We start from the raw sequence: 18,229 nt of genomic DNA, 5'->3' as shown, positions 1-18,229 counted from the left end.
TCAGGCAGTTTGTTACCTGCCTACTCTGGTCTCTGCTGTTTGCTGTCACTTTACCTCTCAGGTCACCTTCTGGGTTAGATCTATGAACTGCCGTTATGGGGTTAAGTAGTGTCAGCGCAAGTTATGTGCTGCTGATACCACTTCTCCATGCACTATACTGGTGATGTGTGGATAAAACAGGGGCGCTAACAGATGTTTGAACAGTCAGTGGTAGCTATAGATTTCCCATTTGCACAGCATTGTCCCTGGCTATCGGCTGGCGCCTGCACAGTACCTGTCTCCAGTGTCAATGAGATATTTCCCGAAAGTGGGAGGGTGCAGATCACCAGACAGGTGAGTTAACGCTCTCCCACAATGACAGCAGCTTCATTAATACATGCTGCCGTTATCTGGACTCGCTTCACCACAATCCGGAAGTGAAGCGGGTCCGCACAAGTAACGGCATGATCCTGCTGCATAATACACCTACCCCTCTGTTCATTAGATAAAAACCAATAACAAAGCCCTGGGCTAGGATCCTCTGTAGCCATATCTTGAGAAAGTTTGATTTTATTTCCTTTCAGTTTTTTAGGGAATCACGTGACAACATCCCTTTTATCATTTTGTGTTCCAGCTGCTGATGTTTGTTCACAATGAGTGGATTAGGTGAAAACTCCTTGGATCCTTTGTCTTCAGACTCCAGAAAGCGAAAACCCTCACTATGTGACACACCTGGCCCCAGGTGAGTTACCATTTGAACCCTCCGCTGCAGAGTGTGTGGAGATTTCAGGATAATTGAATGTTAAGGCTGTGTAGGGTAGAGCCAGAGGGTGACACACTTCACTAAGAACTTTTCTTTGATAATCGAGAAGGACCTTTCACCAGGTTCATATACAGTAAATGTATTCTATACAAGTGGGGGCCCTTGTGTGTAGCACCCCAAGTATCTAATGCTCTCACACTTCCTCTGCATTGATCTTCCTACACTGTATACATAAGTGTTACAGAGAGAGAGAACTCTTCCCACCAAGTCTTATATTCATTCTCTAGACCTGTTGGCTAAAGTGTCCCCAGTGGTGGCCTTGTGTGCTGGTTGGCCTGGAAGGTAAGGAGTCAGTACAGAGCATATGCATACTGGCATCTCATTTTTCCAGACCCCTTTCCTGACAAGTAATGGATTGATGATGGTTTTTTTATTTTTTATTTCCAAACAGAAATGTTTTCTTTTTCTATAATTAACTTCAAGTAAAGTACTGATGGAACAATTTAATTTGGCTGTGTCTTTCACACAGATAAGTAGCCTCTTGCCCTGAATGTGTCACTCCTGAAGGCAGCACTGATAGGATAAAGTTTGCGTCCACACCTGGATTAAACCTACTTTACAGATAGTTAGTTGCTGGTGTTTTGGAAATATCTAATATTTTCTAGATCCATTAGATTCCAATAAAGAAATGATCTTAAATGACAGACTGTAAGCCCTTCTCAATTGGTGCTAGTCATTATTCAGTTAAGAATTTATCTACTTTACTTTAAATTAACCACTCAAGATCTACAGTACCTATCTTTTAATGTTTATATGTGTCTTTTTATAATGTAATTATAATTTAACTATAAAGCCGCCTTAAAATGAGAGAACCGGATCCAGAAAAACATCAGAATTTTGAGCAGACTGCTTTTGTTGCAGAAAACCTCTAGAGGTGTTTATATGTATTCTGTTTTGATTTTCGGGTTAAATGCAGAAAGGCAGAAAATGGGATGTTTACTCTGTGAATGGTCTACTGCAGAACTTCAGCCATCTGATATAAAGTCTGTTTTCATTATGACAAGGAGTGCATTTTATACTTCTTCTTTAGCTGTGTACCATATTGGGAACTATATTCATGAGCCTCTATCTGCCAAGTACACAATACGGTTACTCTGAACATTACCAGCTTGAGATGAGGGTCAGACAGAACTTGTTCCTGACTCCCTCGCTGTCTGTATTTCATTCCCTGTCATGTTCCCATATATTTGCAGAGCAACCATTTTGCATATGCATAAAGCATTCAAGATGAAGTTGTGTGTTCCTTGATGAATTACATATGCTAAACCCTCTCTCCCTCTCTCCTAGCCTGACCTGCGGTGGTGAGAAGAGGAGACGTGAGCAGGAGAGCAAATACATTGAGGAGTTGGCTGAGCTGATTTCTGCAAATCTCAGCGACATTGACAATTTCAATGTCAAACCCGATAAATGTGCAATCTTAAAAGAGACTGTCAGGCAGATCCGTCAGATTAAGGAGCAAGGTAGCGTGCTCTGTTCTCCTTGTCTTCACAAAGTCAGTGAAGGACAAGGATCCTGGATTCCAACTTTTACAGTCAGATTATTTATCTTTTTTGGAGGATGCTGATGTATTAATTAGTTTATGGATGTTTAACTAGTTCTTACATGCTTACGGTTACAGTATTGTTACATTTTAATTCAAGTTTAATCCTTATTAGACACTTTAAGGAGCCTAGGTATTAATAATCTCGGCACTGCGATTGTCCCTGGACCGGCTCATTGTAATGTGGTGTAAAATGAACTGGATGGTATTATAATGTTACATAAAAGGAGCTGGGGCACTGTAAGGTGGCACAATATTAAGTGGAGGCACCATAGATGGCATAATATGAACTGTGGGAAGCACTGTAAAGTGGCATAATATCAACTGGGGGACACTGTAGTAATGTGAATTGGGGGTACTGTGTCGCATAATGTGTACATAACATGATCTAAGGCACTACTATAGTTCATAAAATAAACTAGGTCACTGCTATGGTTCAGAAAATGAACTAGGGCACTGTTATGGGGCATGAAATTAGCAAATGCTGCAGAGAGTTGTCTGTCCAGAAGCATTGGGCTATGTGCTCCTTCAAAATGTTGTTATAGGGCCCTAAAGTTCTGGCTAGGCCCCTGGGTTTTTCTACCAAAATTAGAATATCCGAATTAGAGCATATAATGAACGAAAACATCTTGGCTACCATTCCAAGACTGGTGTAATAAGTTTTCCTATTAATGTTGGTATGTGATGCGGAGCTACCCATACACACATGGAGACAATAACACTACAGTCTCTTAAAGCAGACTTTTACTGGTTGGGAAAGAGAATGACAGTATGTGAAGTTTTTAGTTACAGACTAGGCCCAGATTTTTCAAGGCTTCGAGAGTGATAAATTGCATGGTGATAAAGTACCAGCCAATCAGCTCAAAACCTCCATGTTACAGGCTGTGTTTGCAAAAAATTACAGTTAGGAGCTGTTTGGCTGGTACCTTATCTCCCTGCACTTTATCTCTGTCGAAGTCTTAAGGCCAGTACTCACGGCCCAATGTTGGAGAGATGTGTGCTGAGCGAACCGCTCAGCACACATCTCTCCCGGCGCTCAGCACAACGCGATGTGTGCTGAGCGTACGGGGGGGGGGGGGGGGCGCTCATTTCACCCAGCGGGTGAAGTGAGCGACCCGCTAGATTGGCCTGCATGCAGGCCAATCTATCACTAGCGATGTGTGGGGCTGCGCATCGCTATCGCTGTTAAGGCTACACACGGAGCGATCTTGCTGAAAATCTAAGCAATCTAGTCAGATTGCTTAGATTATCGCTCCGTGTGTAACCCTCTTTAGTAAATAGACCCCTTAATCACTGTGCTATTTATCACTCTCCAAAGCTTGATAAATCTGGGCCTAAAATTCTTATAGTTAGTTAGGCGGCCTGTTATCAGAGGATTTGCTTCACTGTGTCTGCACAAACTACAGGCTAATACTCTGCCCAATTGTTTTTATGAAAAGGACAACATATGTGTTAGACCTATGGTCGTCTGTGTAATACTACTCAAAAAATCTCTAAAAGAATGTATGGAGTTTCAGAGACGCTAGATGTTTAGATGGCCTCATGGGGCCCGCTGGACAGCCTTATTTCACACAAGGAAGTCTGTTCCATCTGGAAAGGCATGCTGCATGTAAAAGAAGTTTTACATGCATTTAGGTTATTGTTTCGTCCATGGAAATGTGTGCTGGTAGATTTTACTTTAATTCTGTTTTAGCTAAATGTTTTGCTATTGAAATTGGTAAATAATTGCAGAGTTTTTCTTTATCAACTTATATGTGCCATATGTGGAAACTGATATTTGCATACCTGCTCTTTTGATGAATCATATTTCCAGGCCCATCAAACATGCAGAATTTGGATAAATAATCCGTATTATCTGTGTTATAGGAAAGGCCTCCTCCAACGACGATGATGTCCAGAAGGCAGATGTATCTTCTACAGGACAGGGGGTCATTGATAAGGATTCCTTGGGGCCCCTCTTGTTACAGGTATTAAGCAAAAGCTTGCTCAGTCTTGTCATAATTAAGTGGGGTGATGGCATGCTGAATCTTCAGGGGCACTAGCACTACAGAGAGAAAAATGGGGCGATAGTGAGGTGGTCTCCGTGCACCAGGAACTTTATTACAGTAGTGTGGGGTTTATTTTGTGTGTATAGATAACATGTTAAGATAACTAGCAGTTCAGCAAGCCTGAGCTGCTAGTTAACTCCACAGCGTATATGTGTCCATGATAACTTGCCTTTATTCTACATTCAGTAGACTGGAAAATATGTGTCCTCGTACATCTTTGCTCCGTGCGCTACCATTCGCTTTACACATAGTCTTGTGACTCTGTGGTGCCAAACGTCGTCTTTTTTTTTTGCGTTTTTTTAGACGCAAAGCAATGTAATAGGATGCACAAGAATGCCTGTATTCTGTGTGTGACTACGACTATTTGCACACAAAATGCTATGCTATAGTGTTTTCCTAGAAAACACTGTAACGTGGCATTTTGGATGCAGAGACGCAATTTACACAGAATATAGGCATGTTGCTAATCATTTTAATCAGCAGAAGCTGCTTGCGTGACCTATTACCATTAGTTTGCGTCCAAGACGCATATATATAGGGGTATATGCAATTGCCGGCAAATCGCTGCAATTTTTCGCCTGTTTTTTAATTCGACACAATTCGACCGTCGAATTCCGGCAGGTGGGTGCCGGAATTCAACATATTCAATAAAAAACGGATTCGACAGTCCCGCTGTTGAAAAACGGCCGATTTGACGGATTTTGATTAGACTTGTAAAAATGTAAAAAAACCGGGGGAAACGGTAAACCCCCCCCCCCCCCCCAAAAAAAATTGCGTGGGGTCCCCCCTCCTAAGCATAACCAGCCTCGGGCTCTTCGAGCCGGTCCTGGTTCTAAAAATCCGGGGAAAAAACTGTCAGGGGATCCCCCGTATTTTTAAAACCAGCACCGGGCTCTGCGCCTGGTGCTGGTGCAAAAAATACGGGGGACAAAAAGCGTAGGGGTCCCCCGTATTTTTTACACCAGCATCGGGCTCCACTAGCTGGACAGATAATGCCACAGCCGGGGGTCACTTTTATACAGCGCCCTGCGGCCATGGCATTAAATATCCAACTAGTCACCCCTGGCCGGGGTACCCTGGGGGAGTGGGGACCCCTTCAATCAAGGGGTCGTCCCCCCCCCCCCCGAGCCACCCAAGGGACAGGGGTGAAGCCCGAGGCTGTCCGTCCCCCGTCCCCCCCGCCCCCCATCCAAGGGCTGCGGATGGGGGGCTGATAGCCTTGAGTAAAATGATAGAATATTGTTTTTTTTTCCAGAAGAACTACAAGTCCCAGCAAGCCTCCCCCACAAGCTGGTAATTGGAGAACCACAAGTACCAGCATGCGGGTGGAAAAACGGGCCCGCTGGTACCTGTAGTTCTACTGGAAAAAAAATACCCAAATAAAAACAGGAGACACACACCGTGAAAGTAAAAGTTTATTTCATACATGCTGACACATACATACTTACCTATGTTGACCCGCCGACTGCCACGCCCCCCTCGTCACTGAAGAATCCGGGGTACCTGTGAATAAAATTATACTCACCTGATCCAGTGTCCGGATCTTTTTAAATAATCCTTGTACTTGGCAAAACAACAAAACGGCAACCCGGACCAAACGGACTGAAAGGGGTCCCATGTTTACACATGGGACCCCTTTCCACGAATGCCGGGACCCCACGTGACTCCTGTCACAGAGGGTCCCTTAAGCCAATCAGCGAGCGCAACGTCGTGGCACTCGGCTGATTGGCTATGCGCGTCTGAGCTGTCAGACAGCGCATCGCAAAGCCTTACCATTATATTCAATGGTGGGAACTTTGCGGTCAGCGGTGAGGTCACCTGCGGTCAGCGGCTGACCGCGGGTAACCCCACCGCTGACCGCAAAGTTCCCACCATTGAAACTAATGGAGGGAGCTGTGCGATGCGCTGTCTGCCAGCTCAGACGCGCATACAGCCAATCAGGAGAGTGCCACGAAGTGGCGCTTCCTGATTGGCTGAAGGGACCTTTCTGTGACAGCAGTCACGGGGGGGTCTCTGCATTCGGGGAAAGGGGTCCCATGTGTGTAAACATGGGACCCCTTTCAGTCCGTGTGGTCCGGGTATTCGTTTTTTGGTTTTGCCAAGTACGTGGATTACAAATCACAGGACACTGGATCAGGTGAGTATAATTTTATTCACAGGTACCCCGGATTGTCGGATCAGGAGACGTGGCAGTCGGCGGGTCAACATAGGTAAGTATGTATGTGTCGGCATGTATGAAATTAAGTTTTTACTTTCACGGTGTGTGTCTCCTGTTTCTCTGACGTCCTAGTGGATGCTGGGGACTCCGTAAGGACCATGGGGGATAGACGGGCTCCGCAGGAGACTGGGCACTCTAAAGAAAGATTCAGGACTACCTGGTGTGCACTGGCTCCTCCCCCTATGACCCTCCTCCAAGCCTCAGTTAGATTTCTGTGCCCGGCCGAGCTGGATGCACACTAGGGGCTCTCCTGAGCTCCTAGAAAGAAAGTATAGTTTAGGTTTTTTATTTTACAGTGAGACCTGCTGGCAACAGGCTCACTGCAGCGAGGGACTAAGGGGAGAAGAAGCGAACATACCTAACTGGTGGTAGCTTGGGCTTCTTAGGCTACTGGACACCATTAGCTCCAGAGGGATCGAACACAGGACCCGACCTCGTCGTCCGTTCCCGGAGCCGCGCCGCCGTCCCCCTTACAGAGCCAGAAGCAAGAAGGTCCGGAAAATCGGCCGCTGAAGACTTCTATCTTCCTCCAAGGTAGCGCACAGCACTGCAGCTGTGCGCCATTGCTCCTCATGTACACCACACACTTCGGTCACTGATGGGTGCAGGGCGCTGGGGGGGGGGGGGGGGGCGCCTTGAGCAGCAATAATATACACCTTGGCTGGCAAACTAACACCATATATAGCCCCAGGGGCTATATAGGTGTAAATTAACCCCTGCCAGACGTTTTAAAATAGCGGGAGAAAGCCAGCCGAAAAAGGGGCGGAGCCTTCTCCCTCAGCACACTGGCGCCATTTTCCCTCACAGCTTCGCTGGAAGGATCGCTCCCTGGCTCTCCCCTGCAGTCCTGCACTACAGAAAGGGTAAAAAAGAGAGGGGGGGCACAATTTAGGCGCAGTATACAATATATATGCAGCTATAAGGGAAAACACTTTTATAAGGTGATATCCCTGTGATATATAGCGCTCTGGTGTGTGCTGGCATACTCTCCCTCTGTCTCCCCAAAGGGCTTTGTGGGGTCCTGTCCTCTGTCAGAGCATTCCCTGTGTGTGTGCTGTGTCGGTACTGCTGTGTCGACATGTATGATGAGGATAATGATGTGGAGGCGGAGCAAATGCCTGTGAATGTGATGTCACCCCCTGCGGTGTCGACACCTGTGTGGATGGACTTATGGAAGGAATTACGTGACAGTGTCAGCTCCTTACATAAAAGGTTTGACGACATAGGACAGCCGGCTTCTCAGCTTGTGCCTGTCCAAGCGTCTCAAATGTCATCAGGGGCTGTAAAACGCCCGCTACCTCAGATGACAGATACAGATGTCGACACGGATACCGACTCCAGTGTCGACGACGATGAGACTAGTGTACCCTCCAATAGGTCCACCCGTTACATGATTGAGGCAATGAAAAATGTATTACACATTTCTGATAATACCCCAGGTACCACAAAAAAGGGTATTATGTTTGGTGAGAAAAAACTACCAGTAGTTTTTCCTGCATCTGACGAATTAAATGAGGTGTGTGAGGAAGCGTGGTCTTCCCCAGATAAGAAATTAATAGTTTCTAAACGGTTATTGGCAGCGTACCCTTTCCCGCCAGAGGATAGGTCACGTTGGGAAACACCCCCTAGGGTAGATAAAGCGCTGACACGCTTATCAAAAAAGGTGGCACTACCGTCTCCGGATACGGCCGCCCTAAAGGAACCTGCTGATAGAAAGCAGGAACATACCCTTAAAGCTATATACACACACACCGGCATTATATTGAGACCCGCTATTGCATCGGCTTGGATGTGCAGTGCTGCAGCTGCGTGGTTAGATTCCCTGTCGGATAACATTGATACCATGGATAGGGACAATATTTTGCTGACGATAGAGCATATAAAAGACGCCGTCTTATACATGCGTGATGCACAGAGGGATATTTGCCGGCTGGCATCAAAAATAAGCGCTATGTCCATTGCCGCCAGAAGGGGGTTATGGACTCGGCAATGGTCAGGCGATGCCGACTCGAAGCGGCACATGGAAGTTTTGCCCTATAAAGGGATGGAACTTTTTGAGGATGGTCTGTCATACCTCGTTTCCACAGCTACTGCTGGGAAATCGACCTTTTTGCCACAGGCTACCCCACAGCAAAAGAAAGCACCGTATTATCAGGTACAGTCCTTTCGGCCCCAGAAAAATAAGAGGGCTAGAGGCTCATCCTTTCTGCCGAGGGGCAGAGGTAGGGGGAAAAAGCTGCAGCACACAGCTAGTTCCCAAGAGCAGAAGTCCTCCCCTGCGTCCGGTAAGTCCACAGCATGACGCTGGGGCTGCTCAGGCGGACCCGGGTATGGTGGGGGCCCGTCTCAGGAATTTCAGCACACAGTGGGCTCTCTCACAGGTGGATCCCTGGGTCCTTCAAGTAGTGTCTCAGGGGTACAGGCTGGATTTCGAGACGTCTCCCCCCTGCCGTTTCCTAAAATCTGCCTTACCGGCAACTCCCTCTGCCAGGGAGGCAGTGTTGGTGGCTATTCAAAAACTATATTCACAGCAAGTGATTGTCAAGGTACCCCTCCTTCAACAGGGAAAGGGTTACTATTCCACAATGTTTGTGGTACCGAAACCGGACGGTTCGGTGAGACCCATCTTAAATTTAAAAGCCTTGAACACTTATATCAAAAGATTCAAGTTCAAAATGGAATCGCTCAGGGCGGTTATTGCGAGCCTGGACGAGGGGGATTACATGGTCTCCCTGGACATCAAGGATGCGTACCTGCAGGTCCCTATTTACCCTCCGCACCAGGAGTACCTCAGATTTGTGGTACAGGACTGTCACTATCAGTTCCAGACGCTGCCGTTTGGGTTATCCACGGCACCGAGGGTCTTTACCAAGGTAATGGCCGAAATGATGATACTCCTTCGCAAGAAGGGAGTTTTAATTATCCCATACTTGGACGATCTCCTGATAAAGGCGAGGTCCAGAGAACAGTTGGTAGTGGGGGTAGCACTTTCTCGGGAAGTGCTACAACAGCACGGCTGGATTCTCAATATTCCAAAGTCACAGCTGGTCCCGACGACACGTCTTCTGTTCCTGGGAATGATTCTGGACACAGACCAGAAAAGAGTGTTTCTTCCAGTGGAAAAAGCCGAGGAGTTGTCATCTCTAGTCAGAGACATCCTAAAACCAGGACAGGTGTCGCTACATCAATGCACACGAGTCCTGGGAAAAATGGTAGCTTCGTACGAAGCAATCCCATTCGGAAGGTTCCACGCAAGGACGTTCCAGTGGGACCTGTTGGACAAATGGTCCGGGTCCCATCTCCAGATGCAACAGCGGATAACCCTGTCGGCAAGGACCAGGGTGTCGCTGCTGTGGTGGCTGCAGAGGGCTCATCTACTAGAGGGCCGCAGATTCGGAATACAGGACTGGGTCCTGGTGACCACGGATGCCAGCCTTCGGGGCTGGGGTGCAGTCACACAGGGAAGAAATTTCCAAGGACTGTGGTCAAATCGGGAGATTTCGCTTCACATAAATATTCTGGAGCTAAGGGCCATTTACAATGCCCTAAGCCAAGCAAGGCCCCTACTTCAGAACCAGCTGGTACTGATCCAATCGGACAACATCACGGCGGTCGCCCATGTAAACAGACAGGGCGGCACAAGAAGCAGGATGGCGATGGCAGAAGCCACAAGGATTCTCCGATGGGCAGAGAATCATGTGTTGGCACTGACAGCAGTGTTCATTCCGGGAGTGGACAACTGGGAAGCAGACTTCCTCAGCAGGCACGACCTCCACCCGGGAGAATGGGGACTTCATCCAGAAGTCTTCCAAATGCTGGTAGACCGTTGGGAAAGACCACAGGTGGACATGATGGCGTCCCGCCTCAACAAAAAGTTGAAAAGATATTGCGCCAGGTCAAGGGACCCTCAGGCGATCGCTGTGGACGCTCTAGTGACACCGTGGGTGTACCAGTCGGTTTATGTGTTTCCTCCTCTGCCTCTCATTCCCAAGGTACTGAGAATAATAAGAAAGCGAGGAGTGAAAACTATACTCGTGGTTCCGGATTGGCCAAGAATAGCTTGGTACCCGGAACTTCAAGAGATGCTTGCAGAGGACCCTTGGCCTCTGCCGCTCAGACAAGACCTGCTGCAGCAGGGACCCTGTCTGTTCCAAGACTTACCGCGGCTACGTTTGACGGCATGGCGGTTGAACACCGGATCCTAAAGGAAAAGGGCATTCCGGAGGAAGTCATCCCTACCCTGATCAAAGCCAGGAAGGATGTCACCGCAAAACATTATCACCGCATTTGGCGAAAATATGTTGTGTGGTGTGAGGCCAAGAAGGCCCCGACGGAGGAATTTCAGCTGGGTCGATTCCTGCATTTCCAGCAAGCAGGGGTGACATTGGGCCTCAAATTGGGGTCCATTAAGGTCCAGATTTCGGCTCTGTCGATTTTCTTCCAAAAAGAACTAGCTTCACTGCCTGAAGTTCAGACGTTTGTCAAAGGAGTTCTGCATATTCAGCCTCCTTTTGTGGCCCCAGTGGCACCTTGGGATCTCAATGTGGTGTTGGAATTCCTGAAATCACATTGGTTCGAGCCACTTAAGACTGTGGATTTGAAATATCTCACGTGGAAAGTGGTCATGTTGTTGGCCCTGGCTTCGGCCTGGCGAGTATCAGAATTGGCGGCTTTGTCTTGTAAAAGTCCTTATCTGATTTTCCATATGGATAGGGCAGAGTTGAGGACTCGTCCTCAGTTTCTCCCGAAGGTGGTCTCAGCTTTTCACTTGAACCAACCTATTGTGGTGCCTGCAGCTACTAGGGACTTGGAGGATTCCAAGTTACTGGACGTAGTCAGGGCCCTGAAAATGTATGTTTCCAGGACGGCTGGAGTCAGGAAGACTGACTCGCTGTTTATCCTGTATGCACCCAACAAGCTGGGTGCTCCTGCTTCTAAGCAGTCTATCGCGCGCTGGATTTGTAGCACAATTCAGCTGGCGCATTCTGCGGTGGGATTACCGCAGCCTAAATCAGTGAAAGCCCATTCCACAAGGAAGGTGGGCTCATCTTGGGCGGCTGCCCGAGGGGTCTCGGCTTTATAACTTTGCCGAGCTGCTACTTGGTCAGGGGCAAACACGTTTGCAAAATTCTACAAATTTGATACCCTGGCTGAGGAGGACCTGGAGTTCTCTCATTCGGTGCTGCAGAGTCATCCGCACTCTCCCGCCCGTTTGGGAGCTTTGGTATAATCCCCATGGTCCTTACGGAGTCCCCAGCATCCACTAGGACGTCAGAGAAAATAAGAATTTACTCACCGGTAATTCTATTTCTCGTAGTCCGTAGTGGATGCTGGGCGCCCATCCCAAGTGCGGATTGTCTGCAATACTTGTAAATAGTTATTATTACTATAATCGGGTTGTTATTGCGAGCCATCTGTTCAGAGGCTCCATTGTTATCATACTGTTAACCGGGGTTCCTATCACATGTTATATGGTGTGATTGGTGTGGCTGGTATGAGTCTTACCCGGGATTCAAAAATCCTTCCTTATTGTGTCAGCTCTTCCGGGCACAGTTCCTAACTGAGGCTTGGAGGAGGGTCATAGGGGGAGGAGCCAGTGCACACCAGATAGTCCTGAATCTTTAGAGTGCCCAGTCTCCTGCGGAGCCCGTCTATCCCCCATGGTCCTTACGGAGTCCCCAGCATCCACTACGGACTACGAGAAATAGAATTACCGGTGAGTAAATTCTTATTTTTTATTTGGGTATTTTTTTCCCAGTAGAACTACAGGTACCAGCGGGCCCGTTTTTCCACCCGCATGCTGGTACTTGTGGTTCTCCAAGTACCAGCTGCGGGGGAGGCTTGCTGGGACTTGTAGTTCTTCTGAAAAAAAAACAATATTCTGTCATTTTACTCTAGGCTATCAGCTCCCCATCTGCAGCCCTTGGATGGGGGGGACAGCCTCTGGCTTCACCCCTGGCCCTTGGGTGGCTGGGGGGGGACCCCTTGATTGAAGGGGTCCCCACTCCTCCAGGGTACCCCGGCCAGGGGTGACTAGTTGGATATTTAATGCCACGGCCGCAGGGCGCTGTATAAAAGTGACCCCCGGCTGTGGCATTATCTGTCCAGCTAGTGGAGCCCGATGCTGGTTTTAAAAATACGGGGGTCCCCCGTATTTTTTGCACCAGGCGCAGAGCCCGGTGCTGGTTTTAAAAATACGGGGGGATCCCATGTCCGTTTCCCCCCCGGATTTTTAGAACCAAGACCGGCTCGAAGAGCCCGCGGCTGGTTATGTTTAGGAGGGGGGACCCCACGCATTTTTTTTCCTGATTTTTACCATTCCATTTAAAAAAAATAAAAAAAGTAATATTTTTAAAAATATATAAATAATACTTGTGCCTCCAAAATAGACAAACCAAGTACCTAATCCCTCCTAATATAAATAGATATGCTATTACCAATAAAAAAAACACAAAAAAAACCTTGTTTTTAAATTTTATTTTTTTTAGATTCCGCCAGCAAAGTGTGGCGGATTGAAAAATGACGAATTTACTGTCTAAAAGCACTATTGTCGAATTTACAATCTTCAATTGAATATACTTTTGTCGAATTGCCGCATTTGTACCATTGCAGAAATGTCGAATTTGACAAATGTCGAATTTCAAAAAGTCGAATTTTGAAAGTCCGTTTTTTTGGCGAAAAGTACTGAATTGCATTGTCGAATTTTTTTTTTTTTTTTGGCGAAAATGTCCCGTTTTTCGACAATTTCGGGAATTCGACCGCAATTGCATATACCCCATAATAACTTTACGTGACCTTTACCAAGCTATGGAGAGAGAGAGATAGTGGAGTAGTTGCCAACCAGTCAGCTCCTTACTGTCGTTTTGCAGGCTGTGCTAGAAAAATGACAGAAGCTGATTAGTTATTATCATAGGCTTCTCCACTTTATCTCTCTCCAAGATTTGACAAATATCCCCCTGTGTTCTTCATATCATTTTGGGATAAGTAATAGACACTTCTTGTCATTAAAGTTGTTTAAAGAAAACTGAAGCAGGTACTGTAATAAGTCTTAGTGGAAAGTTTAAGGCAAGATGTCAGAGTAGAAAGTAATAACCTGTGTTGTGACGTTTGTGTGTCTGTGCTCAGGCTCTGGATGGATTTCTCTTTGTGGTGAATCGGGACAGCAGCATCGTTTTTGTGTCAGAGAATGTCACCCAGTACTTACAGTACAAGCAAGAAGATCTGGTCAATACCAGTGTGTACACCATCTTGCACGAGGACGATCGCAAAGACTTCCTCAAGAACCTTCCCAAATCTACTGGTAAGTTTAGCTATACTTACTTTATGTTATGTCCATTACCTGCGTGTAAGACTCTGTTGTGATTGGCTGGGGGCGCAGGCTTTATTGTCCTGTCCTTTGCACTGGTGCACACAGATAACCTGTTGATCCTATACGTGGTCATTAGGTTTGTGACTTCTCTTTACTGTAATTTCCAGGAGACATCAGTTTGTGGTGCAGTGAGCTCACTGTTGACATTTGACTCTTTTGCCATTTCATAACCTCATTGTTAAGATCCTAGGGGGACATTTACTAAGCAGTGATAAGAGCTGAGAAGTGAGCCAGTGGAGAAGTTGCCCATGGCAACCAATCGGCACTGAAGTAACAGCTATAATTTGCATACTATAAAATGATACAGTGCTGCTGATTGGTTGATGGGGCAATTTCTCCACTGACTCACTTCTCCGCTCTTATCACTGCTTAGTAAATGCCCCCCTTAGATTGTTACTCTGAGTAATTTTATTATTGTGTCAGAACTATTTGGTTCTCTGCACTGGCCAACGTTCTAATGCTATTATAACTGTTTCATATCTGTTGCGGTATGAAGAATTTAAGCATAAATAAAGCAGTGAAAAGTGTGGAGAAGTGAGCTAATGGAGAAGTAGCCCATGGCAACCAATAAGCATTGAAGTAACATTTATCATTTGCATACTGTACAATTGTACAGATCAGCTGATTGGTTGCCATGGGAAACTTCTCCATAGGCTCACTTCTCCACTCTTTTCACTGCTTCATGAATAGACCCCATAGTCTGTATTAGACCTGTGGACCATGATTTTGTGACAGGGTTTAGTCTTAGCTGCACCAATCTATTAAATGAAAGTTCCTATGCAATCAATAGCAGTTAGTGGACATCTAGGGAATAATCTGGTCTAAGGACTTGTTTTATTTTTTTTTTCTACGTTTTTAAGTTTCTCTTCAAATACTCCATTCCTTCAGTCCTATATACTATAATTCTGGTACTGGTGTTACCTTTTTTTTATGCTTAAATTCTTCATACCGCAACAGATATAATACTAAATTTAAATTAATTGAATGAGAGTTAGCGCATCTCTTTCTGTTAGAAAACAAAATATTTTATTTTTTAATGATGGTCCTAATAAGGCTTAACCTTGTTCTTATAACCTCTGTTAGGGTGGGTACACACTAGAACAATATCGGACCAAAATGTAGTTTCCAGCCAAATTGGAGCAATATATCTGCCGTCGTAGCATTCAGTGTGTGTGCCTGATTTGCACGCTTCCACTGTCGCATGCAATGTATTCCAGTCTACCAGAAGATATTGTGTTACGATGCCCATCCTACATCGCGCCATCGTCCCCTCCATTGTACAAGTGTAAATGCACTTGTCAATGCAGGGTCCTGTCAGGTGTCAGAACGACTGGGTATACATCATTCTAATATGTACCCAGCCTTAGTAAGGTGTATTCTCTAGCTATCTCCACATCTTCTGGCCTTATAATATACAACAATATCGGCACTTTAGTCCAAATCATTGATTGTATAATCTAACTATATCCGGTCAGAATGTCAGCAGTACATTTTAGTTTTATTGTTAAGATAAAATATGTAAAACATGGTATGTCAACATTTTCAGCCGGTCAAACTTCCATATTGTCATTTGGAACATGTAAACATTTTGATTTTCCTACCACTCCCAATCTAACATTCTAAAATTCTAAATGTACAAGAAATGGTGAAGCACAATAATCTGAAAACCCCATATGTTCTAATATTAATCAAAGAATTCAAATAATACATTAAAATAGGTAAATTATATATAATGAAAATAAATTAGAAAATGATATGAAATAAAAGTGCAATATGTATTATAATAATAATTATAATAATAATTTTATTTATATAGCGCTCTTTCTCCAATGGGACTCAAGGCGCTTTATAAAATTAAAATTGACCAGAAAATCCCTGTCGATCAAAAGCAGCTAGTTCAAGCGAGGTTGTCAGTCTCCAACATAAATCATATATAGCAACCAGAAAATAGAGGTGAACGGCATTAACAATCCCTCCCTGTTTTTTTTTTTTATATATATATATATATATATATATATATATATATATATATATATATATATATATATATATATATATATATATATATATAAAAGGAGATTGACTCATCACGAAATCTCTCACACCACAAGGCCTACAATCTTGAAACTTGGCAGGTAGCTTCTCCTTAGGTCCCAGGTGCTTGCTAGAACCGGTTTTACAAATGTCACTGTCCATCCATGGAGTATGTATGTATGTATGTATGTATGGGTATGTGTATGTTCAAGCATAACTCCGGAATGCCTGCAGCAATTTACACCAAACTTAGTACACATATGATTTACAATCTGGGAACAGACACTGTGGGGGGAAGACACCCCTAGCACCCCTAGGGGTGGCCCAGCAGCACAGACTATATCAGGACATGCATGATATGTCATGAAGACAGGGCTGCATGTGGCAGTGATATGATCTGAGGAGGGCAATGGAGGTAGCAGGAAGCCACACGCTGAGACTTATATAGTGGGAGGAGCAGGGTCCCCTGCAGCACAGAGTATATTAGGAGATGCATGTGACAGGGGCAGGACAGGGCTGCATGTGACAGGTGCAGCAACATGATGTGAGAAGGGGAATGGAGGTAGCACGAACCCACACAGTGAGAGTTATATAGTGGAAGTAGTCCCCCAGCAGCACAGAGTATATCAGGAGATGCGCTATATAAGAAACTGTAAATAAATCTATCATTTCACAGGGGCAGTGACATGATGTGAAGAGGGGAATGGAGGCAGCAAGAAGCCACTGACAGAGAGTTGTCTAGTCGGAAGAGCAGGGTCCCTTGAAGGACCAGAAAGGGGTCCGGGCACTACACAAAGTGGGTCAGGGAATCAAGATATGCCTGTACACTAGATCTCCAACCAACGTAAATTAACGAATAACAAATATAAGGTGTTCCATTAAACATCAATTAAAAATACCGTTAAAACAGGAACTAATGTAGTTAATAGAATATTGCTAAAATGGGAAGATAAAAAGAATACGTGAACACGGGAATGACCCACGCGGCTTACAGACTGTCTCCTGCAGAAGCATCATAGGTCTGGCTTGGTCGCACTGATCTCACCAGTACTTTTGCGCAATGCATCTTGCTCTGTTTATACAGTGGCACATGTCCACTATGCAAAGAGTATGGACAGCTATTGAAGCTGATACATTGTCTGTGTACACTATCAAGCCATCTATAGTGTTCACCACCAAACTGCCCTGCAGCCATTTCCCTCCTACCAACCACCTGCTTTACTATACATACCTTGGATTTTTATACTATATTCTACCACTTTCAATCCTTCCACCCTTTTTTAATCCCTCTTTGAATAACTCTGCTCTCCCCCCGGGACTGGATCGCCACTTATTCCGCTCTTGGACAAGCCAGAACATACTGTCCCCCCTAAACATAGTGTCATTACACAGCTTCGCTGACTTTCCTAGCTTACAGACTCGATACTCCTTTCCACACAGAGTATTTTTCCAGTGCCTTTAGATCCGTCACTTCTATCATACTCTCTTGAAAAACTCCTCACCCCACTTGTCAACCCTTAGAATCTTTATGCAGGCATTCACCACTGCTACTCACCTGTAATCAACCCTAAAAAGAAGCTCATGAGCTGGCTTGGGAGCTTGGATACAGGTAAGACTCTGACCACCCCGAGTAGTGGTCTGAAATTGGACTGGAAGTCGCAAAGAGCTTTATTTCCGTATGGGTCAAGGAGAACGCCTATAAACGTTACTTTCGCTGGTGCTTAGTTCCTGCTCATCTACATTTGGTTTACCCCACTACCAAAGACCTATGTTAACGTATGTGCAGTCAACAAAGAACTCTGTTGCACATTTGGTGGCCCTGTCCCTACGGCCAACCCTTCTGGAGAAAGATCCATGACCTAATCCAGAGGTTCCCAAACACAGTACTCAAGGCATCCCAACAGTCCAGGTTATAGGTATATCCATGGCTCAACACAGATGGTTAAATCAAATTGACCAAAGTGCTAGTTAAGTTACCTGTGGCCAAGCATAGATACATTTAAAATCATTACTGTTGGGGTGCCTTGAGGACCACGTTTGGGAACCTCTGACCTAATCAAAGCTATTACTGGTATTCAAATGCAGACATCTTCTCTAAATTCCCTAATATCCATATTATCCCGGACCATTGCAGAAGTTAAACATATACTGAATTTGTCTAAAAGCCAAATTGCCTCCAAATAGAAATCCCCCCCCCCCCCCTTCCTAGTCTGCCACC

General features: G+C 45.5%; 1 protein-coding gene across 3 annotated transcripts in view; it reads left to right on the top strand.

Annotated features, from left to right (window-relative positions):
- NCOA3 (nuclear receptor coactivator 3) overlaps window positions 1–18,229 on the top strand; it is a 329,159-nt gene that overhangs the window by 248,159 nt on the left and 62,771 nt on the right. For all 3 annotated transcript variants that reach the window (XM_063958907.1, XM_063958905.1, XM_063958906.1), the window contains 4 exons: window positions 614–721; window positions 2,090–2,262; window positions 4,209–4,309; window positions 13,734–13,908. In XM_063958907.1, the coding sequence (XP_063814977.1) occupies window positions 633–721; window positions 2,090–2,262; window positions 4,209–4,309; window positions 13,734–13,908 (538 nt within the window). In that variant the 5' untranslated portion in view covers window positions 614–632. The remainder of the gene's footprint in view (window positions 1–613; window positions 722–2,089; window positions 2,263–4,208; window positions 4,310–13,733; window positions 13,909–18,229) is intronic.

Source organism: Pseudophryne corroboree, chromosome 3, assembly GCF_028390025.1.
Source record: "Pseudophryne corroboree isolate aPseCor3 chromosome 3, aPseCor3.hap2, whole genome shotgun sequence".
Classification (NCBI taxonomy): Eukaryota; Metazoa; Chordata; class Amphibia; order Anura; family Myobatrachidae; genus Pseudophryne; species Pseudophryne corroboree.
Note: the sequence above shows the minus strand (reverse complement) of the source record. Positions and strands in the feature narration are given on the sequence as shown.